We start from the raw sequence: 27,154 nt of genomic DNA on the forward strand, positions 1-27,154 counted from the left end.
TAAAAAAAAAGGCACAATCAAATCAACCTCCACATTGTGAGTTGGCCTTTGCTGAAGCACAGCCTAAAATTGCTAAATCCTCATCGGGTGCAAACCAGGATCCAACTGAAGGACAGACAGGACAATCCCAGTGCAAACAGGTGCTAGACAGAAGGGAGAAGTTCCCAGAAGACAATAAAATGGAGACAGGCTGTGAGGTTGGTGGTTCTCAGGGCACTGCCTTTAGAAGCATTTCAGGATAGGAATGGGACATTGGGTTGGAGTTGGCCCCCATCAAGTGGAGGGAGAAACCAGGCACTGAAGCAATGCTTGTCCGAGTCTGCTGCAGCAAACCAAGCTGCGAGATCACTCTCATGTGTCCCAAACCACCTTCAGACCCCTTCTCCTTCTCCAAGCCCTTCCACTGACTGCTGCCTTGAGCAAATGACTTCATCTCTCTGGGCTCAAAGTCCTATCTCCTGGGTGGCTGTAAGGATTAAACAAATTAACCTATATAACAAGAAGAACCACAAGAACCACTAAGTCGTACGCATTCAAACATGTCAGCCATCATTGTTCTTGTGCACCACTCCCGCCCCTGCCCCCACCTCCACTTCATGCCACCTTTGCTCAGGCCCTAAAGGCTGCAACGTTCCAAATCCACAAGACTCTCTTCATAACAGTCATTCTACTTGGCTTGACCCCTAGCATCTGAAATGCTGACAGCTCCCTCCTCAGAACAGTGGATGTGCACAACCCAACCCTCCCAAGCCAGGGTTCAATGGGGCCCTGGCCACAGAGGCCCAGTGCTCAGGGGAAGGACAATGACGAGTATTATCTTCGCAGGAGATTATGTCTCACAGACTATTAGAAGACATTCTGTAAGACTTACACAATTAATGGAATCTTTATCACCCCTTTACATCTCAGAGTTACTCATGTAAAAAAGGTAAAAAATAGGGCACAAGAAAAACCTTTAGGATCAAAAATTTATTAAAAACCAATTATATCAACAGGCATCAAGTCTACAGATTCAGGTTACACCAGACCATGAAGTAAATTCTGTCCCCATCCACACCATACTTGCCAGGTCTTCTAGACTCCTGAGCCATCTCCCTATATCCTCATCCAAATTCCCAGATTACAGGCTTAGGTTTTTGGTTTGGTTTTCAGTCCAATGGAGGTGGGGGCAGCTATGTGTTGATTTTTGGCACCACCCTGTGGTCATACCTAAATATTGCACCTTCTACTCAATCCCACAAAGGGAAGGAAACATGTACGTAGAGGGCCCAGCCGACTTCAAATCTCAGCTCTACTTCACAGTAAAACTGTGGGCAAGCCAATTAACTGGAGGGGCCATGATTATAACCATGTAAAGATGTGTATTCACAGAACCAAAGACTGGAATGACATGTAGAAAATAAAAACATAAAAAAAAGAGGTCATTTTTTCATCTTAATATTGTTGTCATACTTTTACAATAAAAATAGGGACTCATCAGAAGTGCTGAAAGGTGGCGAGGGAGCCTTCAAACCATGCAGAGGAACCAACTCAAATCCACTTCAGGCTGTGCATTTAGCAGCTTAGCCCAATGTACCAGGTCATCTGAGGAGACTCAGGCACCGCCTACTGAAGAGTCCGTTTCTGAACTCCCCACTATGTTTCCCTGATCGGGGTGGGCATGGGTCGGGGACTTATCCCAGAGGCAATTATTTGCTGAGTGTGGGCCAAAGTAAAGAAAAAAGCATTACATTCTCAAGCCTCAACATCCTTACCAACAATGCTTCCCAACTGCCTCAAAGCTCTCCTAAATGAGAACATAGTTCTTTCTGAACAAGGTCCTGTGGACCATGAAGAATGTCACCAAGCTCCCCTCAGAGTCAGCGGGAGCTCAGCCAAAGCACAAGTGCAGTGCCCAGCTCCTCCCACTCCGTACCTGCTGCCTCAGACTCCCCACGTTGAGCCCAGGCCCCTACCCTCTGAAGGTGTTTCCCATGTGATTCTGACACACACACCCCACAAGAACCAGATGATCTATGACATACAGCATTTAGCTAAGGCTCCCTGCCAGGCCCTCCCCTGTGTACATACAACTGTGCAGGGCACATAAAAGAGGATTTTTGAGAAACTGATATACAAACTGCATCAGCCAAAAGCTGCAGCCCCAAAAAAGAGAAATACATAAGACTGACTTATTTCCATCCCTAGCTCCCAAACCTGACAGTGATCAGAGCCATCTGGGAACATTTTTTAAAAGTCCTGCCCGGTGACCCCACGCTACACTTCCTAAGTCAGCGTTTCCAGTGTTAGGGGCTCCCAGTGACACTGCATAATCAGTCTGTGGGTGGGGAAGCTTTGCTCTAGTCTGTGCTCGTTGCCCTCACTGTAGTCTGTGAGGGCAGCAACCTAAATAGTAACTGCCGACAGATGAAAATAGAGTAAGAACTTAGGGGAATGAGTTTAAGTCAAATGATAAACACTAACCCTAGTCCTGCCAGCAAGAAGAGACAAAAACATATCTGGAAATGCATTTTCTCACTCAGGATGCAACCCGTCTATGCCCTGCAGCCTGACCAAGCAGTGCTGACCACTGCTGGACAAAGAGGCAGGAGTCAGTGACATCTGTTTTATTATGTCAAGGCTGGCAAATACCTAGCATGAATGTTGCTAGTTCCCCACTGTGCCTATGATAGACATCACTAAGGAACTGCACACTCTTTCCCAATCCACCCAAACAGGGCCTCGGAGCCCCCTGAATAGACTACCACTCCCCAGAAATCAGAGCTGGCTGGAAAGTGAAGCCCACCTGCCCTCCCTGTCCTCAGCCTCTCTGCACATTGTGGCATCACACCAACCTCCAAGGCAATCCAAATGAGAACCCTGAGGAAATAATGTGCCTCCAAAGCAAAGCAAATTCCTTCCCTTCTCAATGATGCACCTGGAGTTTAGGGGCAAATGCGTAACATTGTTAATTTGGATAAGGGTCATATTAATATATCTGAGCCACCCAACAAGACAAGGCCCTGCACTGGATGAACTTCCTCCACAGTCTCTCCCAAATACCTCAGTCTGAATTCATTATTCCCTTCACACTTGGTTAGGTCCTACTTGTGCCCAAGTCTATTAACAGACTGCAAATTTTTTGCCAGAAACCCTTGAAGCCAGTCCAAGGATACAGACATGCATTGTTGACATGAAAGCAAAGATAAAGCTATGGAGGCTTACCTCGAATATGGCAACTGGGAAGTGAATCAATAACATGGAGGTAACAAGGACTGGGGACAAGCGACCTGATCTTTATCACCCTGAAGGGGAAAGGTTCACATGAAATGTTTGGTCTTCTGGGCCACACAGGGCTGTCTTGGCTGCACAGCCTGTACTAGGTAAGCAGCATGTAGGTGCTCACCGGGAACCCACATCACTCAAACACTGAAGGTGTGTTAGTCCTAATCTTTATTTGGCACCTGGAGCTCCCAGGCCCACAATGTGCAAAGCAGTAGTATATTTTAAGAAAGCACTAGACCTCACAACCAACAGCCATAAGCAAATGGAAACCGTGGTAGCACAAAATTAAAATGAAAAAATAATGTATGTTTTACAAGACCTGTATACCAATGACCATAGAACTGACAGAACATTTACTTCTAAGCAGTGGCTCATCCATCCTGTATGACATGAAAGGGTATGAAAACCAGGGAACCCACTGAGGAGTCAGCCTCGAGATACAGTTCAGTGCAGAGGAGGAGGCAGGAGAAACACATGGGAAGGGGGAATACACGGTTTGAAAAACGGTTAAAACTTCAAAGACTGAGCTGAGGGCTTGAGCCAAATGAAGGAAAGCAGGATCCAATGGGCGACTGCCCAGTTCCATAAAAAAAGCTATGGAAAGGGCTTGACGGAAAATTCCTAGTAAGTATCAGCTAAAACAAAGGTACCTAGTTAGGGTGAACCTAGTGCCAGTGAAAGGCTGATGGCTCTCAAGCTGAGAGAATAAAGAGGATGAGATATCCAGAAGTCACCCACTCTCACTTCCTAGAGTTGAAAAGAGCATTATAATTAACAGGCTATACCCTCAGTAAAAGGTGTTAAGTTCAGCAAAGGGTGCCTACCCTGGGAACTATTCCTAAATTCTAACCACTAAAAAAAAACTAATTTTCTATGTTGTAAACTCTATGACTTTATTCTAATCATCCATCGTCAAACCACTGCTAAGACAAGCAACCCTAAAGGTCTTTCTGTTTCTCAAGGGAATAGCATTACCATTTCAATTAGTCTACAAAGATCAGCAATGAGTAACAAAATATAGAGAGACTGGCAGTTCTAATATGCTTCTCAATCCTGAGCATTTTATTTTCTTTCATCCCCCGATCCAAACAGCACCAAAGGAGATGTAATACAAATATTTCAACGTGGATATCTGCAGTTTAACAGCCTTAATAACTGTAGCTATAAAATGTTAAGAGCTATCGTATTTTGGTGGCAATTAAGAGTTATTGATATTTCTGAAATTCATTTGAGATTTTACTGTAGCTTTAGCAAAATATTGGCTCTGGAAATAATAAATTGTTTTACAATCTTAACATTATTAAGAAAAACTTATTGCCATCAAATTAACTAAACCCACATTTAAAATTCAATCAAAATAAATTGCTCTTGATCAAAATACTGATATATTTTAAACATATTTAATATTGACCCAATTTAATTGGAAAAATATATATTGCTCCATTTATAATCAATATGTTGAGATTAACACTTTTATTAATTCCTTGCAGTAGTTAAGAAAAAGTCTGACACTGCTCACTGTTCAAGAGTACTGGGCAACATTCCTCAAACAACTTCACAGGTAATAAACGTGCACAGAAACGAAAGCTGTGCTGAGGGATGACAAATATAAGCCAGCCCTCACCTGTGCATTACTACATAAGGTGCTACTAGAATGTGAGTGCCGCAACTCTAAAGAACAGGATTTAAGTCACAGGTCCTCAAATTACTGTTTAAAAGAATTCTGACACATCTATTTTGGAAAGGTTATGGAATGTCTGTAGTGTCTGGACAGGGGTTAATGAGCAGTTCTAAGTAACAAGAAAAAACACCAGGTCAACCTTCACTCACAAAGGCCAATAAATACAACAAACTAGGTCTCTTCACCTTGAGAAATAAGAAAAAACTGTTGAGGATTGGGAAAAAGCCATCCCACTATCAAGTATTTTAAAAGTAATAAGGTTCCTTTTTCCCTTTGACTTCCTTAGAGCTAAGTGAGCTCTAAGTCAAGGAGACTTGAAATGCGCGGCAGTAGCACAGTGTTCAGTGGGCCACCATGGGGAGGCCTGCAATGCAGATTATTTTTCCTGGCTCTCAGAAAACGTGTGGCAATATGCAATTCAGACTTCATGTTTCACATGTTCACCTTCCCTTTTATGGTGCTTGCTTTATACAATGACAATGTCATGGAGCTAAAAGCCAAAGTCAGTCTCTAACATAAAAAACAACAGTTAAAAGAAAGGTATGCTGTGCATACAAAGTACACTTTTTGCATGATGGTGGCTTATAATTATGCAGATGACTATTTTCTCAAGACAAAGGAAGGATTTACAAAAGCAAGCTTATTCTTTCTATGCCAAAGCTTAAGTTTCAGCTCTTTTTTGAAGAAAAGTTCTCTAAAATTACTTTCCTGCTTCAAAAGGGAAAACAGAAACCCCTATCCAGTATGCATTAATTCACCCTTTTCTTTTTCCTGATACTCATTCTAGGGTGACTGTCGGTATAAAGGCGACACAGCTCACACTCAGCCCTCTGTATGCCTCTTGCCCCAGCCTTCCCTTAAGTTTTTCATCTTAGACTTGCCTCCAAATCCAACTAAAGACCTAGAAGTACATGCATTTGGGGCCAGCATCATTAAGGACTCAGGGGCCCCACTGCTTCTAGCAGGTTAAGGCTGCAGAAATCCAACCTCTGTATAATTGGGGGGGTCTAATATATTAAGCTGGATCTAGAATGCTTACATATTAATAAACCTGTCACCTAAGATAAAGCAAACAGTACAATGTATTTATAATCCCCACAGACCGACCTTAACCGCTGCTTATAATAATCTTCATCTCCATCATCTCGGTATCTTCCCACTTTCCGACCTCCTCCTCCTCCTTCTCCTACAGAAGCAGCTTCAGCTTCTTCCCCAGAACTTGGGAAAAAGTCATCATCAATCTCCTGCACTGGCACTTTCTTCTGCCGTTTCCCGCCCTTGGGCAGAGGCTTCAGCTCATAGTCAGTACCATCTCCAGACAGGTCCGCCTCTGCCCCCTCTACCTCGTCATCTTCCTCCTCTTCCTCCTCCTCTGTGGGGAAATACTCAGACCCTTCACCCTCAGAGTCTCCCTCTGCCTCTGGCATCATGTCTGACTCCCAAGGTCTCCTTGCCTTTGGCAATCCCACTTTCCCCTGGAACTGCAAAGCCCTCTTCTGGAGTTTCTTGATGTGCTTTTTCAAACGCTCCTCTTTTTTGGACAGAACTCTGGCTTTCTTGTTTGGTTTATTTTGCACTGGGGCTGGAGGCGTGACTGGGGCTGGAGTTTTTCTAGCTGCTCTTTTATTACAAGCTTGCTTCTTCCTTTCAAAAGACAGTTTTGCTTGATCTGCCAAATACTTTTCGAAGCCTGATGCTTCATTGAGCATGATTTTTCTGGGCTTTTTCTCCTGTTTCTGAGGGATCTGGGTACCAAAAGGTGTCATCTGGCCAGTGCGGATGAGCTCTTCCCAGGCAGTCTCCTGGACAGGCATGAGCATGCTGCCAAGACTGGATGGCCCCGGCTCTGAAAGAACAATAGCAATGCGTTTCGCACTAGCATGAAACTTTCCGAGGGTACAAAAGAAATGCTCACTCTTTCAAGAAATATTAGGCAGCTACAAATAACTCATATAAAAAAAGAATCATCCATGTACTAAAGCATGTTACACATGAAGGACAGAATAAAATTTATTATAGCATCATGCTATATTTAATATATTCCTGTTCAAAAAGACGACTTCTCAGTAGCTTTTCCCCCAAATATTTCACTATAAATATACTCTCTGCCATCCAAAGATAGGCTTATTACTCTATAAATACTGTTATAAATAGTCAAGTTTAGCTGTGTTTCCTTATCAGCTGAGTAGTCGTCCATGAGGAAGCAAGCTCCGAAGTTCTCACGTCATTGCTAAAACCAACATTCAGATGGACTTAAATTCAAGAGACAGTAAAACCAAAAACAGGGATCACCATGTACCTAAAAAGGAAAAACATAAATGTCAGCTCTATGCTGCCCAGCATGGCAGTTACCAGTCACCTGCAGCTATTTAAATTTAAATTACATTAAGTTAAAAACTCAGTTCCACAGTTGCACTTGTCCTTTTCAAGTGCTCAAGAGCTACACGTGACTAATGGCTACTATAATGGGCAACACAGAGAACATTTTCATCACTGCAAAAAGGTCTATTGGACAGCAGCACTGTGTTAGATATGTGAAGTTAACTGACTTGAAGACATTACACCATAAGTGTAAAGTCACCAGAAAGTATCCCTCTTTCATTAGCTGAAATTCATCTCTGGCAAAATTACCACATAACCAAAATACCAAAAGACCTAAGGCTTAATAGGAAGGAATCCATATTCTAAAATCTACGATTCTTGCAGGCCAATGATAACCAGTTTTTCATTAAACTTGCACTGAAATAAAACATACATCTGAAAGTGCACAAATCATTAAGTGTAGAACTCAGTGAATATTCAGAAAAAATGTACTCATAAACTAGCAGCCATATCAACTAACAGAAATTACTAGCACCACCAGATGAGCCCTTCAGGCTACCTCCCAGCCTCTACGCCCCCCCAAGATAATGATGGACCTGGACTCCTAACGTACAGACAAGTTGTGCCTGTCTCTGAACGCTACATAAGTGGAAATGTTTGTGCCCTGTGTCCACCTTCCTTCACGCAACATTATGCTTTTGAGCTGCATCCTTACTGTTGAATGTAGCTGTAGTTTGTTAACTCTCACTGTTAATGCACATTTGAGTGGCTTCCAGGTTTTGGCTACTAGGAATAATGTTGCTATGAATATTCTGATGCACATCTTTTGGTTTTATTTATATATATATATCTGGGTATGCTAAGCTTTAGTAGACACTGTCAGTTTTCCAAAGTGTTACGTTCCAAAGTCCCCATCAACTGTGTCAGAAAGTTCCAACTGGTGTATATTCTTGCCATTCCATGTTAACTATTTTGGTAGATGTGTAGTGGTACCACATTATGGCTATAATTTACATTTCCCTGATGACTAACAAAATAGGTGCCTTTCATGAATTTATCTTTTGGACAGCCTTTTTTGTGTAGGAAGTGTTCCAGTCTTCCGCCCATTTTTGTTTGTCTATTTCTTTAAATGATTTCTAGTTCTTTATACATCCTAGATTTGAGTCCTTTGATTCACACATGTATTGCAAATATCTTCCCCAGCTCAGTATCTTGCCCTAAATGCTATCTTCTGATGAACAGAAGTTCTTGGTTTTATATATAGCCCATTTAACAAATCTTTTCCTTTACACTGAGTATTTTGCCTCAATTAAGCCTTAGGTCTTTACACTGAGTATTTTGCTTCCTATTAAGCCTTAGGTCTTTTGGTATTTTGGTTATGTGGTAATTTTGCCGGAGATGAATTTCAACTAATGAAAGAGGGATACTTTCTGGGTGACTTTACAGTTATGGTGTAACTTCCAATTTCAGTTCATGTCTTCAAGTGTTGGCTGGTGTCCAGACGGAGAGATATAATAGGAACCAGGAACTCAAAAAAAGAGCAAAGCCAGATGTCTACAGATCTGTGTAAGGTACTAGTAGAACCTAGGTGGCTGCAAAAGCCATGGGGAATAGATAACCAGGGAGAGGCAGTAGAACAAGAAGAGGGCTCAGAGAAATCCTGAGAAACATCAATATTTAAGATATGGCCAGAAATAACTATGCAGAAGTAGTCAGAGGGCTAAAAAGAAAACCAGTAGAGAAGGAGGGATCCCACAAGGAACAGAAGTGTCAGCTGCTGTGGACAGGCAGAGTGGAACAAGGATAAAAAGGGGCTCTTGGATTTGAGGAGGTAGCTATTAACCCTAGACAATGTAGCTATTAACCCTACTACCAAAGTTTTAGCTATTAACCCTAAGAGGTAGCTATTAACCCTACTACCAAAGTCACAGTAGGAGGTGAAAGACAACAGCAGATCTGAGACGGCCAGACAGGAACAAACATCTGTTATCAATGAGAAACATAGTACACAGCAGTTAAAAGCACTGGTCATAGGCCTAATGAATTCTGAGAGGCTGAACTTTAAAACCACGTACTTTTGGGCTGGGTGCAGTGGCTCACACCTGTAATCCCAGCACTTTGGGAGGCCAAGGTGAGCAGATCACCTGACGTCAGGAGTTCGAGACCAGCTTGGCTAACATGGTGAAACCCTGTTTCTACTAAAAATACAAAAAATTAGCTGGGCATGGTGGTATGCGCCTGTAATCCCAGCTACTTGGGAGGCTGAGGCAGGAGAATCGCTTGAACCTGAGAGGCAGAGGTTGCAGTGAGCTGAGATGGTGCCATTGCACTCCAACTTGGGCAACAAGAGCGAAACTCTGTTTCAAAAATATACATATTTTTTTCTATTGCTTCAATTAATTCTTCATAACAATTCTCATCTTACTGAATAAACTTCTAAAGCTAGTAGAAAATAGTTGCTTAGAGAATTTAATGCTAAGCAGCTTTAATCTGTATTTCAAATAGTCAATGCCTATGCAGCCACCAACAATTTGTACACACACACACATATACACACACACAATGACTGCAAAGATAATTTAGTTCCAGAGCTTACGAATTTTCCCAAAAAGTTTTCCAAAAGACAACCATCCAAGACAGTAATGTAAATGAAATACTGCCCAGAGTACCTGAATGAAGATGTCTTTTCTTAAACTGATGCTTGGAAAGCCTGCCAAATACGCTCTTTAAAGACACGTGAGAGCCATTCTACAAATGCGATTAATGATGTTGGGCTTCCAACATGTAATTTAATCATGATGCTAGTTGTCTTTATCAAATTAACAATATAAGAATGTTTAAGATTTCCAGTGTATTAAATGTAATAATAAATGTGTACCAGCAGCCTCCTATGAACTGAGTTAAAAGTTTACTTTAATTCTCTTTGAGAGGGATTTGGTTCTGCAGGTGTAGAGAATAAAATTTTCCTAAATCTGTTTTGACACTAAGGCAAAGAAACGTATTTTTCTCAAAACCCAGGCAAACACTAAAGAGACACCCTCCAGTGACTACAGGCATCAGGCATCAATTCAAGAACACAGAGAAACTGCTCCTAGCATCCTCACCTGCATCCTCCTCCAGACTGGCGTGATCTAGTTCAATCTTCACCTCTGCTCCTCCAAGGATGGCCTGGAGATGCTTTTGTTTTGCAGTGATCTTTTTTAGCTGTTGTTCCTTGAATGGTAAATATAGAAGACAGAAAACAGCAATGAAGTGATTTATTGTTAAATACAAAAGATAGCACTATGAAATTTTAAACTTAAATCCAAAGTAAAATAAAAATAATATACATTACATAAAAATTCCATACATTACTATTACTAGAGAGCCCTATGTGAGCAACTACCACTTTTCTAGGAGTAAAGGGGCCGTGAATATTCCCAGCAGACAGGCATGCCTGCACCCCCATGCTCTCCTGAGGACGGCAGACTGCCTTCTATGTGCCCGAGCCCTTAAATACACGGGCACTGACCTGAAAGGTGGACTTGTTCTACTTGGTTTCCCCCTTACACACTGGGCAAATCCCTAAACTACTCTGTGTTTCTGATTCAGAACCAATGGGCTATGGAAGTCAACAGGCCATAAGATAAGAAATAAAAACACAAATGTTCAATTGAAAAAGTTAGTCTCCTTTGATAACCTACTATATTTATGACTGTCCTTTTAGTATTCTACCTAATCAAAAAGCTTTAAGAAAAAAATATATCTTGCCATGCCTCTCCACCCTGGCCACTCCAGACTCCTCTTTGTGTTGTTCCCTTCCACATCACCAGAACTCAGATATGTGCCCTTGGGCTTCACTGGCGAGGCCCAATGAACTGGGCCTGTGGTACCTGGTTCATCTTTCCAAGGTCAAGAATGTTTCAACTTCAAATACGAGTGTGGGACAAGGGGAAATCCTGAACATAAATGCCACACTGCAATGACTTGCAATTTGTTTTTTCTCAGTTTTTCTCTCAGCAACATTCTGTCTAAAGCACTTTCCCTCTGAATAGTCTACCTCTAACCATCAAAGAGCTGCTAAAGACAAGAATGCATAATTAAGTTAGACCAGGACCTGAAGTGGTCTCAAGTTTGATGCTCTACACCCTTGAAATTCCAGCCCACTACAAGCCCAAGAAGGTCTCTGCACATCAATTTCACATGCTCCCACAAGAGACCAGATGTCCTCTCTCTGATTTGGGAGGACCCACCTGCCTTGGGCAACTGCTAGCTTTGACCTTTGGGCTGCTATTCTGGAAGCAAGTGAGAGAAGATGGGGTAGTGCAGGTAACAGACTGGTGAGTGGAAAGTATAATAAAAGGAGGGCCACGTGAACTGAACCAACGCACAGCCCTGCCCCTGGAGAGCTTAAAGAAAAGATGCAAGGACTCTACTCACTGCAGTGAATCAACTGTAAGCACAAGTTGGGATGGCAGAACTGAAATGGTTACAGCTAGTCATTCCTATCTATTGCAATGTATTTTCACAAAGGGGTACATAAATCACAAAAAATGTTTCAGACCTCACAAAGCTGTACATAAATCCTTAAAAAAAGTTTCAAACTTCATAAAAATAATATCCTAAGTAACAAATATTCCCTACCCTTAAGTTTTCCAAAGCTAAGTACAACCCCAGTGTGGCTGGGTGCTGACTGTAACACCCAAGGTGGGAGGAAGGGCCAAGCTCTCGCAACAGTCAGCAAAGGTGTGTGAGGGTCAATGGCTGCACCGCCAAGAAACAGAGTGGAGACAATCAGAGGAAGCAAGGGCTAAGCAGAAAAGAGTTCACAGGAGACCAGGAGACTGAGGCCAGTGTGACCCTAAGCCAGGCCAAAGAAATGGTGATGCAGGAAAACTAAGGAAGTGCGCCCAAGTGAGGCAAGCAACACCAAAAAGGAACTTTTCTCAAATACACAGATGGTCTCCAACTTATCATGGTCTGACTTGCAATTTTTCAACTTTGTGATGGGTTTATCAGGGCATAACCCCATTATAAACTGAGGAGCCTCTGGACTTAACTATGGTTTGACTTACAATATTTTGACTTTAAGATAGGTTTTTCAGGGTATTTAATGCATTTTTGACTAACAATATTTTCAATTTACGATGGGTTTGTCGGGATGTAACCCTGTTGTAAATCAAGGAGCAACTGTATACGTATGGATGTGTGTGTCTATGTATGTGTGTTTTTTTAAATGCAATAGAATGGGATGTTAAAGGAAAACAGCAGAAAGATTAAACATACAAAAGAAACCCAAAATTTCTCTATTGTAATTATAAGTATTTGCTTCACATCTTATAAGCACTTTTTAAAATACTTCCTAAATTAAGTGCCCCTAAATGATGACTTTTTCAAAAATGCAATACTGAATGTTATTCTGAATCACCTTATTATACTTCTGTCGTTTTACAGAATCTAGTTTCCTGTTGATGTCTCTGCTGGTGGCAGCTTGAGGGCTAAGCTGTTCAATAATTTTATTGATTTGCCTTAGGGATGTCGTACATGACCTGAAAAATAAGATAAATTGTCTATTTTCCACTCTGATAACTTTTTTATAGCATAATATAAAGAGAAAAATGCTAAAAACATGTCCCTTTTACTTCTTATTAACTAAAAGATAAAGGAAACCAAACCAGAATACATACCCTTATTGGCCACAAATAAAACTGGTAGGATCATTAGAGGTTTAAGATGACTGCTAGTGTTTTCTTTTATCTAGCTGATTTAGATCAGCTCGTTCCCATTTGTAAGCTGCTTCATTCATTCTACAAGCATTATTTAAGTGCCTACTTTATTCAACACACTATGCTAGAACAATGTGCAATAAGTTGTCCTTTTACATGAAAAAATGCATACATGGGTTTTTTAAGCCCATTACGGAAGCCTTCCAAAGTCTGGAAGCATCCTAAATATGCTTAAACATTTTCTTATATAAATCACACATCTGCGACAATATTTTTCTTCTACATAAATGGAAGATTCACTTACTACAGCACTAAACTTTGTGGTGCAAAGAAAACAAATCAATTTAAAATAAATTACTCCTAAAATAGACACCATAGAATTGTAGCTTCCATTGATGCTTGTGTAATTTGCTGTTTGTATCCTCTGTGGATTACAGGATAAACAATGCGTATTACTGGCTGAGACACCACATGCCACCAGCCATCTAGCATCACTCTGCATGGAGACCCCACAACTCTCCTCTGTCACCTCTGGAGAAAGAGGACACATTTCCAAGATCAAATGTAAAAGTATCATTACAAAGAGTTGAGGTCCTCAACACTCAGACTATAACCATGAACGAGCACCTGCTCCTGAGGAGGCCAAAAGAACACACCAGGGAATGGTTAGCAGAAAACATGTCTTTGAAGTACCAACAACCACATTCATGACAGCTCCACACTCCACCCTCCCCAGCTATCCTCTGTGACACTGCTCCATCCTCCATCCCGTTCAGCCCTCGCATTCTTTCTTGCTTACCTGACACCGCCCGGAACACTGCCCAACGGGGGCCAAGCAGCAATGATAAGTGAGCTCAACCCCTCCCACTTCCCCTCTCCTGTCCTCACCTCCTAACCTTGCTCAGGTCTACAGCCTCCCCTTCTTCCCCATTAACGTGCTATGCTCAAAACAGCTCAAGTCTTCTCCCTCTCTAAGACACAAATAAAATCTCCATTTCCAGAGTCAGAACAAGGATGGAAGAAAAGAAAACCGGGGAATCTTTATTATTTCTAGAAATGCAAATCTGAAAAATTGCCCAAGGACTGAACACTAAGTTTGGGGACAGTAAGCTAGAAAGAAGCTACCGCACAGAGAAAAATGTGAAGGAGGCGCAATGTATTCCTGGCATCTCGAATAGGAAACACCCGAATTTAGGTGCACCTCTCCTGAGATCACTTTGTGCACATGCTGGTGAACAGCCCTTCTCTTCTGGACATTATGCATGCAACTGGCTTTCACGAGCTGGACAGAGACTCTAACTACCATGTACAATGCCACTCCTAAGGGGAAGGGCTGGGACTCAAAGATGAGGTTGAGGACTGCCCTTATTGACTCTGTCCTCCAAATAAAAGGTTCTACACATCTCCTAAACTTCTGGAATACTAGAGCTTTCCATTACCTGAATATCCCTGTCATGTTTTACCACCACTTTGAAAGGAAGAAGATGGGCTGCACTCACGTGAGGTCATCCAGGACCGACCGATACTCCTTCTCCACGTCAGCGAGCTGGGAGGCACGGCTGGCCTCATGGATGGCATTGTCCACCTGCTGAAGCACTCCCTGTTCCAGCACGTCCTGGTCATAGACGTCCACACCCAAACCCTGCAGCTCAAGGGCCTGGGCGCTAGGCTCTACCGCCTGGATCTGATGTCGGTCGATGTGCAGCAGGGCTGGCCCTCTCCTCGGAGCTGCTGATGCGCACCCCACAGCAGAGGTGGACAGCCCATCACCCACAGAACGAAAGGACAGGTACTCCTCCACCTCCCCACCACCACCACTTTCTTGCTTGATTGCCATTTCTTCATTATTACTGACAGGTTGACTCTGTAAACAGTCTTGCTCCTGAGTTTGACTTGAGTGGGGGATTCCCTCATTTGGCATTCTCTACAGACTACCTAAAAGGAAAAAAATTTATAAGCCTTTTCGTTATATAGGATTCATTGTAGTTCTTAAATATTTTATAATTAGAGCAGACTGATTTCTCAAAAGATCAAGTAATAATCTTTCAACTACATAAATTCAAGTTTCCAAGTATTAATTTACTAAAAAGGGACAACGTATCTTCTTGAGTTCTGATAATAAATAAGAAAAATTAACCAGAAAAAGAAATGCAGTATCATCAACAAAGGACATTTAGGCAGCCAGCTAAGAAAGCCAGCCACCAAAATCCTGGGGTGATGGCCATGGAATATTCTTCAAAACAGCTGAAGTCATTTGGCTGCTGTTTTCCAAGTTAGCATCTTCATTTCATTATGACACAAATGATTTATAATATAGTGGCAAGATCAACTGTAATGCATAGGAACAGTGATGTTAGGAAAGAGCTTCTGTGTGAATCTGAGACTAGAAACTCCTAGGCTGAATACCTATCCAGTAAATAGGAGCTTTGAACAAATCAGAAGCTCAGAAGATTAATTAGGCCAGGCACGTGGCTCAGTCCTGTAATCTCAGCACTTTGGGAGGCCAAAGCGGGAGGATAGAGACCAGCCAGGAAAACACAGCGAGCTCAGGACTTCGAGACCAGCCTGGGAAAGATAATGAGACCTTGTCTCTACTAAAAATTTAAAACCTTAGCCAGGCCTGGTGATGTGCACCTATAGTCCCAGTTACTCAAGGGGCTGAGGCAGGAGGATCACTTGAGCCTGGGAGATGGAGGCTGCAGTGAGCCATGATTGCACAACTGCACTCTAGCCTGGGCAAAAGAGCAAGACCTTGTAAAATAAATTTAAAGTTTTTTTAAAAGATTAATTAAAATATTCTCAAAAATAGGCTGGGCACGATGGCTCACATCTGTAATCCCAACACTTTGGGAGGCTGAAGCGGGCAGATTACTTAAGGTCAGGAGTTTGAGACCAGCCTGGCAAACATGGTGAAACCCGATCTCTACTAAAAATACAATAATTGGCTGGGCATGATGGTGAGCACCTGTAATCCCAGCCACTCGGGAGGCTGAAGCAGGAGAATCACTTGAACCCACGAGGCGGAGGTTGCAGTGAGATGAGATCTCACCACTGCATTCCAGCATAGGCAACAGAGTGAGACTCAATCTCAAAAAAAAAAAAAAAAAAAACACTCCATTTTAATACACAGTATAATTTCTCGCCCATCAGGTTAGCAAGAATTCAAAGCCTGATAGATAAATCCAATACAGACAAGGAGAAAGATCCCCCCTCACATAGTGCTGCTGAGAATATAAATTAGTAAAGCCCTTTGCAGGGACAACTTAGCAATATCTATTAAATTAAATGCACATGACCTTTGTCAAGCAATTCTAGGTATTTATTCCAGAGAACTAGTCACACACAGGTGCAAGGATGTTTAGTGCAGCCCATTTTTAATAGTTTAATGTAACTACTAAGTATATTCTGTATACTGATATAAAAGCCATGTTAAGTGAAAAAATTCATGGTATGAACACACTTATGTTGAAAAAAGTATGTATCCTGCACACAGAATGATCTGGCAGGATACAAACTAAGCCTGCAAGTCAGGATGGGGAAGAGAAAGCACAGGGAAAAATAAGGGAGAATGTTCACATTGTACTCCACATACTCAGGACCTGCTGCTTTAAGGAGAATATATTCACTATATTACCTATACAACTATCACATCTAATAAATATATTAAAAAGCAAAACGATAACCAAAAATCAGTCTTGCTTTTTGTTTAACTGTGAATAAGATTTCTTTGAGCGCTGTAACTTTTCTGTTAAATGACAAGTTCCCCCAATGGGCCCCACTCATCCCTTATTAAGTAAAATAAGCCCAGCAATAAAGCACTGGGATACAAAGAATTCAGCATCATCTACACCCGAGTGGCTATCCACTGGAGCAGCAGCATGTCAGTTAACAACAGAGCAGGGCAGGTCAGCTAGCCCGGGACACGGACAAGAGGTCACACGAGCATCGAGCGAACTATATATGGTGTCTGGGGCCCAAGAAATATCACGGAGGAACTGAGATTTGAACACATGGGCCATGCATGGTCTGATATATAGGAGGTGCTCAATATCTGCTGAAAGGAAGTGAGGTTCAGAGCTAAGTCTAAAATAATAAAAAGTTTGGTCTGGACAAATGAGTCACCAGTGAATTCAGTCACAAAAATGAGACTCTCAAAAAGGAAGCAGATAGGAAGCAGGACTGGCAAGCAGCTTACATGTAATCAGTACCATTTGCAGCATGCAGTCAGAAATGCAAATCTGAGCTCAAGGGAAAGTCTGGGTGACACGTGGACACATCAGCAGAGTGAGCAGTTCCAGGGTTCCCAAGGCTCTGACAGGTACCTAAGGTCATTTTGGAGGGTAAGAGGAGGCTAACATTGGAAAGGTTAAAAAGTGAACAACACAGTGAGAAAGTTCCTTCTTTTGGGGCCTGCTGATTATTTTCAAGAGGAAGGCTCAGCTCACCTCACTTTCCAACAGAAGGAGCAGGATTCCAGCTCAGAGTGTCTGTACTAGCTGGCAGTTAACAATTCTGTTTTCATTTTTCTTATTTGTACACACATGAGGATTTCTTTTTAAGAAAAAAGGATGCCAATTCAACCAAAAATATTAAGTAACCATTTTTCTATTTCTGTAAAATAATATCAAAAAGCAATAGTATTGTAGTGTAAAGACAAGGTTAAAAATAAAGAAGTTTGGGGAAAACTAATAATAAAAAAGGAGGAAGAGTGTCCAGTGAATTAGAAAAAGCTGAGTGAATTTGGATACCAATGGGTAACCATTTACCTTGGTAAAAGAAGTTTCAGGCCAGGCTTGGTGGCTCACACCTGTAATCCCAGCACTTTGGGAGGCCAAGGCGGGTGGATCACCTGAGGTCAGGAGTTCGTGACCAGCCTGACCCAACATGGTGAAACCCCATCTCTACTAAAATACAAAAATTAGCCAGGCGTGGTGGTGCATGCCTGTAATCCCAGCTACTCGGGAGGCTGAGGCACGAGAATCGCTTGAACCCAGGAGGCAGAGGTTGCAGTGAGCTGAGATCACACCACAGAACTCCAGCCTGGGCAACAAGAGTGAAACTCTGTCTCGAAAAAATAAAAAAGTTTCAGTGGAGCGATAGGGCCAAAAACCAGACTGTAGTGGTTGAAATGTAGTTGGTGTGTAAGGAGTGGATGAGGAAATGGAGGCCACAAGAGAGTGGCCTGTCCTTTAAAGAGCTTGCCTCTGGCAGGGAGACAGCTACAGTGATAAAGTAATAATGGATTTGTTGGGGGTAGGGAGAGAACTAGGGCAAGAAAAACTAGAGCACGTAATGGCTGGAGGGAGACAGAGGAGATAACCCAGAAAGGTGTACCAAAAGAGACAGCAAAAGTGGAAGGTCGCAAGCAGAAATGAACAGGAGGCACAACACATCTTTCTCGGACTCTGGCAGAAGGAGGATTCCTGATAGATCTAAATTTGCAGGTGGAAAGGAGGGAAGCTGAAGTGGATTACAGACAAAATATCCCACAAAGCAGCAAGTTGGGCAGTTCCTGAGTCAGGAGACAAAGTCGGCACTGGGGCTAAAGACTAAGAGTCTGGAATAAATGTCCTGTACAAGAGAAAAGGGAGTTGACAGGGAACAAACACTGATGATTGCTGTGGAGGACCTACCTGAGGATCTCCCCAGCCCTGCAAAGCCATAGACTGCTAACAATCTCCAGGGCTGAACAATCTCCTCCTTCAGTAATTCACAGTCCTGGGGGAAATGTCACTATTGAGGGTTTTCAGAGCAGAAATGGTAGTGCAAAAGGGTCATGGGGTTGAAGATGCTGAGGAGAGTAGCTGAAGCAACTGACTTCAGGGTCCAAGCTGGGTAGGTTTAAAAAAACAAAAACAAACAAACAAACAAAAAAAAAGAAGGGGCCTGGAAATGGGAGAAAGGGTTCAAGAAGCCCCTTAGTATCTGGCAATGGCCAGAAAACCAAGTCTTCTGGAAGTGAGAGTTGGAAACCAGAAGGCTCTTATCAGGTTAAAGAATTTCAGAAGTGAAATAAATCATACATTTGCCGGGAGCGGTGGCTCATGCCTGTAATCCCAGCACTTTGGGAGGCCGAGGCAGGAGGATCACGAGGTCAGAAGTTCGAGACCAGCCTGACCAACATAGCGAAACCCCGTCTCTACTAAAAATGCAAAAATTAGCTGGGCATGGAGGCGCGCGCCTGTAATCCCAGCTACTCGAGAGGCTAGGGCAGGAGAATCGCTTGAACCCAGGAGGCGGAGGCCACAGTGAGCGAGATCGCACCACTGCACTCCAGCCTGGGCGACAGGGCAAGACTCCGTCTCAAAAAAAAAAAAGAAAGAAAGAAAGAAATCATACATTTAACAAATAGTTACTGAGAGTTAATTACACCAGGCAATGTACTAGGTTAACTAATTCCTGTCCCCAAAGAGCTTAGAGTCTCATGGGAAAAACAGACATTTAAAAACGATATATATATATATACACACACACACAAATATAATTGTGGTGACTGCTGTTAAGAGGAAAGTACAAGGCTTTCTGACAAAATGAGAGAAACCAAATTGAAATTGTGGAGGTAGATGTGGGGTCAAGGAGGCCTCTCTGATAAAGTGACATCTGATGAGTCAGTCAGGTCGAAAGTAAAGTGAACGTCTTGCAAGGAAACAACGTGTGAAATTTTTTTTTTTTTGAGACGGAATTTCGCTCTGGTTGCCCAGGCTGGAGTGCAACCTCCCCCAGGCTCTGCCAGGCTCACTGCAACCTCCGCCTTCCGGGTTTAAGCGATTCTCCTGCCTTGGCCTCCCGATTAGCTGGGATTACAGGCATATGCCATCACGCCCGGCTAATTTTTCGTATTTAGTAAAGACAGGGTTTCACCACGTTGGTAAGGCTGGTCTCGAACTCCTGACCTCGGGTGATCCACCCACCTCGGCCTCCCAACAACGTGAGTAACTTTTAAGACTAGAAAGAGCTGATGCACTTGTGAAAATGCAAGAAGGCTGGAACACCGAATTTTTTACTTTATTTTTAACTTTGAGTTAAGAAGAGCAGAGAAGGGCTCCGTTCATGGCCTAAGTCTTGCAGAGTATCTTCTAAGGCTTAATCATCTGGGACACTAGTATCTTCACCGTCCTCCCCCCATCACTGGGGCTCCCGCAGCCAGGGGCAAGCTGGGTCTCATCTGGAGGGTTGGCCGGACACAGGCACAGTTCTGAAAGGGGACAGGCAAGGGCCAAAGCACACAAGGCCTGGGAAAACACGAGCATGGATTCCACTCCCAGTGCAATGGAATGACTCTGAAAACTGTTAAGTAGGCTGATGATGGCATGACCTACTTTATGCCAGAGACCACCTGGACAACTGTGCGGATAATGGATTGGAGGAGACAAAGCAACAAGAAGATGATGGGAAAAGTTGAGGAGAAAAGCGAGGGCTGCCTGTCACAGGATGACAGCAGTTAAGACGCTGCGTGGAAGTCACGTAACAGCAGCATTTACAGGCGGCCTGCGTCATCCGCCCACACTCTTATCAATTTGACTCTATCAACGCCGAAAACGTCGGACGTACATCTAGCCCGACTCTCTTTAAAATAACAGCTCTAGCATTTTAATCGAGATCAAAAAGGACCCAGCTGACCCTGCGCGCAGGGGGCCTTATACAAAGTCGGAGAAGTAGCTGGGTCGCTGGCCGGCCAGGGACTCAAGGCGCCTCAGGTGAGCGCTTCTTGGCGCTACTTCCGGTCTCAGGTGAGGCCGCCGGAAGCGGGCGCTTGGCCCTAAGGCCCGCTACAGTGCGTCCTCGCTGACAGGCTCAATTACCACGGCGAGGCCAAGGCGCGGGGCCGCGGCCGCCCGAGAAGTCTGAGCTGGGCCCCGACACCCCCTGCCCGACATTCGGCCGGGCCCCCCGAACACTCACCCAGGGCCGCGCGACCGCCCACAAGGAAACAGAGACGCTACCGCCGCCAGCCGCCTTGGAACCCAGCTCGACTGGCCGTGGCGCCTGCGCCTTCAGCTCAACCATAGACACCGCCCCCAACAGCGACTCCGACTTCTGCTGGTGCGGGGACGCCCGCGGCGCATGCGCCTGGCTCAGCGTTTGTTTTTAAGCACGGGCAAGACCACGTGGTTTGGAGGTACGGGCTCAGCAGCGCCTTTCTACTTGCGTGCGAGCAGGGCAAGAAAGCTATCTCCGCTGCGGGTCAGCTGGGTGGCTTGCGAAGGACGCTTCGCCCCTAGCGAAAAATACCCTGCTGGCAAGGCAGTTATGAAAGTTAAGACATATTTCCACGTAGAGGGGGATGCGGGTGTGCCATGCGAATGTAAATCCTCACAATTAACCTTGAACCCTGCAGAGAAAGTCAGCTTGGGCAGGGGAGTTAGCCGCACCTTTTGGTCGCCAGGCTGTGACCTCTCTTGTTGTCTCCCACGACTGAACACGGGAAGGATGGAGAGCTGTCCTGCTTCTCTGTTGCCCCTCCGCCACGCGCGCACCTGGGCGGAGTGAGTGCCTACAGAGCCTGCTTACATGTGTACATTGCCTTAAGTCCAGCGTTTAGTATCCGTCCTCAGATCTCAGAGGTAGGCGGGGTTTCGAGGCAGGCGAGAATTTTACCGTGGTGCGTTTGAAGAAAGAAGATGTCCACACAGAGGTTCAGAACAATGGGAGGAAGTTGAGCTTCGCCTGGGGAAAGAAGCAGCCCACGATGCAGGATGGCTGTACCAGACAGAGCTTCTCAGCTCAGGATCGGCGCTAGGAGAAGGTGGACTTTCCAGGCCGCGAGGCAGGACGTCCTCTGGGAGGGCAGTGACTGCGGGTCACTGCCTGGGAAGTGCTGTCCTCACTTGGAAGCCTGAAGTCGGACAATAGGGAAATGGGGTCGGAAAGGGGACTAGGAAATGCTCCATAACATCATCTTATTCCTCCTGTCAGCGGCCCGAACCCACAATGTAACTTGTTTTTGTTGGTGGTAGTGGGTTTTTTTGTTTGTTTTGTTTTTGTTTTTGTTTTTGAGACGGAGTTTTGCTCTTGTCGCCCAGGATGGAGTACAATGGCACGATGTGGGCTCACTGCAACCTCCTCCTCCCAGGTTCAAGCGATTCTCCTGCCTCAGCCTCCCGGGTAGCTGGGATTACAGGCGCCTGCCACCATGCCCAGCTAATTTTTGTATTTTTAGTAGAGACGGGGTTTCGTCATGTTAGCCAAGCTGTCCGCGAACTCCTGACCTCAGGTGATCCACCTGCCTCGGCCTCCTAGAGTGCTGGGATTACAGGTGTGAGCCACCATGCCCGGCCTGTAACTTGCTTTTTTTTTAAAAGGAGAAAGAATTCTAGCGATTTCTTGGATAAAATATTAAGAATAGAAAGGCAGTTGATTGACATTAGTTTCAATGCTTGAAAGTAAAAGCAGATATATAGTGGATCCCAACTTTTGAGACTGAGGTTCCCTTTGCAGCTATTTTGGAGACCCTTCCTATATCAGAATTTGGACAGGAAAAAAATGGTCCACTCAAAAGGGGAAGTTGAGAGTTATTATTTACAAAGACGTGGGCGCGGTTCAGGAAAACAACTCAGGGTGGCACAACTGGAGCTATTAAGGGCCGAATTGTGTCCCCTCCCCAAAATTCATATGCTGGAGTCCTAACCGCCACTCCCCACCCCCACCCCAGGACCTCAGAATGTGACTGTATTTGAAGATAGGGTCTTTAATGAGGGAATTTAGTTAAATGAGGTCCCAAGTTATTTAGCAAGTCGTCCAAGCCCTTTTATACTCCTGCCCCATCTAATTTTTCTGCATCACTTGTGTCCTCCACTCCCTGGATGCCTATGCTCAGGATTTAGGGAACTACTTACTCTTCTCCCAGGAAGGGTGTGCTACAATTGGCTTCTACGGCCTAGCAAGCATACTGTTCACCTCTTCCCAGCTGCCTTAGCTCAGGCTGCCATAACAAATGCCATAGACTGGGCAGCTTAAACAACAGGCATTTATTTCTCATAGTTCTGGAGGCTGGGAAGTCCAAGGTCAAATGCAGGCAGATTTACCTCATTTAGGGGAAGCTCTCCTCATGGCTTGCAGATGGTTACCTTCTCACTGTGTCCTTACATGGGGTAGAGAGAGGGTTCTGTCTTCCCTTTCTTCTAAGGCATCAGCCGTATTGGATTAGGGACTCATCCTTATGATCTCATTTAACCAGATTTACTGCCTAAAGACCCTGTCTCCAAATAGTCACATTGAGGGTTAGGGATTCAGCATATGAATTTGGGGGGCACCCAGTTTAGCCCATAGCACCAACTCTGCCTTTGTTGACTTCACATTAATAGCTTGAAATCAGCCATAGTAGGAGTATTTATACCACAGAAATGGACAAACTATAAACTGGAACTTTGGGGGAGAGGCAATTATTAATCTTTTCCCACATACCCCTACTTGTTATTCTGTCACTTCTGTGATCTTACAAGCAGGTCCCTCTGCTTAGAATTATCTTACCCATTCCAAACTCAGACAAAGTTTCTCTTTTCTGAAGCTTTCCCCTACCCTCTGACAGCAATGGGCTCTTGCATCTCCTGTGTACCCCCAAACCAATATTTCTAATGTCATTATTATAGTAGTTATTGATTTGGATTTTAATCCATTTTCCCTACCATTTTCTAGCCCTTACTCTAAGCTGGGCATTATTTTAAACACCCCACCCAAGGGGTTCTTCCTGCCCACTGCATAAAGAAAGACCATAGCATTGTGGTAGAAAAAAAGCTTAATAGACACGAGGCCGACCATGCCAGGTGGGAGATGGAGTGCATGCTCAGGTCATCTGATCCAAAGTCCGAAGCTCATAGGCTGGGGGTTTTTCAAATACAGTTTGGAGGAAGGGGTGGGAGTGGCCAGGTAATAGGTGCTTGCTGCTGATTGGTTGAGGCTGAGATGAAATCATAGGGGGAGTCAAAGCTGTCCTCCTGCAGTCTGAATCACTTCTGGGTGGGGCTGTGGGAGTGGGGTTGGCGTTCCAGGTGGAGCCATGGGTGTCAGACATGCAAAAAACCTGGAAAGATATCTCAAAAAGCTACAAATAGTGGTTGTATTAGTCTGCTCTCGTGCTGCTAATAAAGACATACCCAAGACTGGGTAATTTATAAAGGAAAGAGGTTTAATTGACTCACAGTTAAGCATGGCTGGGGAGGCCTCTGGAAACTTACAATCATGGTGACAGGGGAAGCAAACATGTCCTACTTCACATGGTGGCAGCAAGGAGAAGTGCAGAGTGAAGGAGGAGGAAAGCCCCTTATAAAACCATCAGATCTCGTGAGAACTCACTATCAGAACAGCATGGAGGTAACCACCCTCACGATTCAGTTACCTCCCACCGGGTTCCTCCCACAACATGTAGGGATTATGGAAACTACAATTCAGGATGAGATTTGGGTGGGGACACAGCCAAACCATATCAGTGGTGTTATTTGCAGGAGTAATTGGGAAAGTTGAGTATCTTATAACCTCCAGAATAATGACTGACAATCGTTCATATCTGCGCCTTGGCAGGACTCAGGCTCCTCTCCTCCCCCACAGCCTGATAGCTTCCCATTAGCTTTACAAAAACAGTTGAGTTTCAGGCAAGGTCTGTTATCATGTAAACTATAGCCTAAATGTCTCTCAAAGTTAGCTGGCCCCAGTAGCTTAGAAATAATTAAGGGAAAGGCAGGATAGGTGTTGGAGTGGGGGCGTTAACTCAGACCTCTTTCACTGTCATAATTTTCTAACTGATATAATTTTTGCAAAGGTGGTTTCATTGTCTTGAGTGCTTTACTAATGTTAACTTGTTTAACTATGACCATATTCATCCTTGCGCCTTTATTTCACATTTCGTGTTCAGTATAAGGAACTCTCCCACTGACCTACAGAACAGAGGTCTGAGTTGACTCTCACTTTTCAAAACTTCTGGGTAACGGCAGTGCAACAAAACCAGTTTGGTTCTCTGATCCTTATAAATGGGGAAAAACTCATGAAAAATAATTAGATGTATTGGAAACACAATAAATACTTTGTAAAAATTATAAATCAAAAAAGAAGCAAAAGCATATTATTTAGAATTGTGTTGGCAACCACTAGAAAAACATGTTAAATGTATGTTGAATAAATGAACCAGCAAGCTTAAAAGCAATGAATGTATAAAAACCATCCATTGTGAACCGTTACCAGGAAGGATTCCCGATCCAGATGCCGAGAGAGTTCTTAGACCTTGAGTAAGAAAGAATTCGGGGCAAGTCCATAGAGTAAAGTGAAAGCAAGTTTATTAGGAGAGTAAAGGAATAAAGAATGGCTACTCCATAGGCAGAACAGCAACTTGGGCTGCTTGACTGAGAATACTTATAGTTATTTCTTGATTATATGCTAAAGAAGGGGTAGATTATTCCTGAGTTTTCTAGGAAAGGGGTGGGTAATTCCCAGAACTGAGGGTTCTTCCCATTTTTAAACCATATAGGGTAACTTTCTGACATTGCCATGGCATTTGTAAGCTGTCATGTGCTGATAGGAGTGTCTCTTAGCATGCTAATGCATTACAATTAGCATATAAGGAACAGTGAGGATGACCAGACATCACTTTCATTGCCATCTTGGTTTTCGTGGGTTTTGGCCAGCTTCTTTACTACAAACTGTTTAATCAGCAAGGTCTTTGTCACCTGTATCTTGTGCCAACCTCCTACCTCATCCTGTGACTTAGAATGCCTGCCCTCTTGGGAATACAGCTCAGTAGGTCTCAGCCTTATTTCACCCAGCCCCAATTCAAGATGGAATCGCTCTGGTTCAAATGCCTCTGACATATTTCTCCCTTCCCTTTTACAAGGGAACGCCTAATCCAAAGGGTAATAGAGGGACAAAGATCCATCTTCTGTAACTTCTTCAAGCTGAATAAGGGCTATGCTATTCCTACCTAACTATTATGGTCTCTTGTATTCAGGGTAGTGAGGAGCTCAGTCAGAAGGCATCACTATGGTGAGGGACATTCATAACTCTTGAGGGCAAAAGGTGATATCTGGAAGATTAAAAAGTATTCAATTTAATTAAACATTGAGTAAGCTTATCCTGCACTCCCACACGGAGTACAACAACAATATATTCCACAACGGTAAAGCAAAATAAGTAAAACTATCCCAAGTAAACTAAATTAGAAGGCTTTCCATGAACTTGGCAACATTTGGAACTGGGCAAGCTGATATGAAGTTGCTGTACATGCTATATGTTCCAATTAGAATTAGAATATTGATCCAGATTTTTACATTACCCATTTCTGTTATTTTTTTTCTGAGCAGCAGCCAGAGATCACTGGTTAGTTGGCAGGAAAAAGTAGGGTTAGTCTAAATTGCAAGAAAAAGAAAACCCTTAAAAATAACTGATGAGACTAGAATCTAGTAACAGGTGTACCATAGTTGAAACATAACTTTTTTCTCTCTTCAGGCTCCCACTTTTATTAAAGACAAATCATGGTAAGACTGATTTGCTTCCAACTAAATAAATTTAGTTTTATACTTGGCCTGATTCTTCGTAAAAAGTGCAGCAAGAATAATTATTTTTCACATGGGTTTTTTTTGTAATTGGATTTGATTGATCTTCATTCTATAAGGAATTTTAAATAAGACTTTTTTTAAAACTGAGCCCAGCCATGGGTTGCTGCCATCAAATACCTGTAAGTTGGGTAAATTCCTCTCCTCCTGAGGTCCCAAGATATTGGGGCTCCTGGGCCTATCAGAAAGTTGCATTCTTTACTTATCACAGACCAAGAACCCTGTACAAGGACTGTGTAGACAAGGTATGAGGCCAGTTTTCCCAAGGGGCTTTTATTGTCTCTATAAGTCAAGTTTGATTCCTTGAAGCAGTTTGTTTATATTTGAAAGCATGCCATTCCAGTCAAAGGCTTGGTAAAATAATCAGTTCCTCCAACTGTGTCCTGTTGTAAAAGAAAACAGATTCTTACTGCACTTATGTAAATAACTATATTGCCATAAGAATACTCACAAATAGTTTCCAAATTCTGGAGAAATCAGGTAGAGAGAAATATGCTTCAAATTTTGTTTATAGGCATACTCAGCTGCTACAAGTTGTAAATAAAAGTTTTCTTGACTGTGAAAAACAAAACAAAGGATCAGCAACACTTTAAGAAAAAAAGTCAAAAAGATTACTTCAGGCTTCTATTAGTTTACTCCATGCA

At 43.4% G+C, this 27,154-nt stretch overlaps 1 protein-coding gene across 4 annotated transcripts in view; it reads right to left on the reverse strand.

The window, feature by feature from the left end:
- Positions 1-24,904, reverse strand: part of ERCC6 (ERCC excision repair 6, chromatin remodeling factor) — an 88,743-nt gene extending 63,839 nt beyond the window's left edge. Inside the window, exons 1-5 of one of the 4 annotated variants that reach the window (XM_008961167.4) lie at positions 20,875-24,056; positions 14,472-14,903; positions 12,675-12,795; positions 10,372-10,480; positions 6,053-6,791 (exon numbers count right to left, since the gene is read on the reverse strand). In XM_008961167.4, the coding sequence (XP_008959415.2) occupies positions 6,053-6,791; positions 10,372-10,480; positions 12,675-12,795; positions 14,472-14,893 (1,391 nt within the window). In that variant the 5' untranslated portion in view covers positions 14,894-14,903; positions 20,875-24,056. Of the gene's footprint in view, positions 1-6,052; positions 6,792-10,371; positions 10,481-12,674; positions 12,796-14,471; positions 14,908-20,874 lie in introns of all 4 variants that reach the window. The other 3 variants (XM_003809030.5, XM_057298889.2, XM_057298888.2) reach the window with 3 other exon arrangements.
- Between the last annotated feature and the right edge of the window lie 2,250 nt (positions 24,905-27,154).

This window comes from Pan paniscus, chromosome 8, assembly GCF_029289425.2.
Source record: "Pan paniscus chromosome 8, NHGRI_mPanPan1-v2.0_pri, whole genome shotgun sequence".
In the NCBI taxonomy this organism is placed as follows: domain Eukaryota; kingdom Metazoa; phylum Chordata; class Mammalia; order Primates; family Hominidae; genus Pan; species Pan paniscus.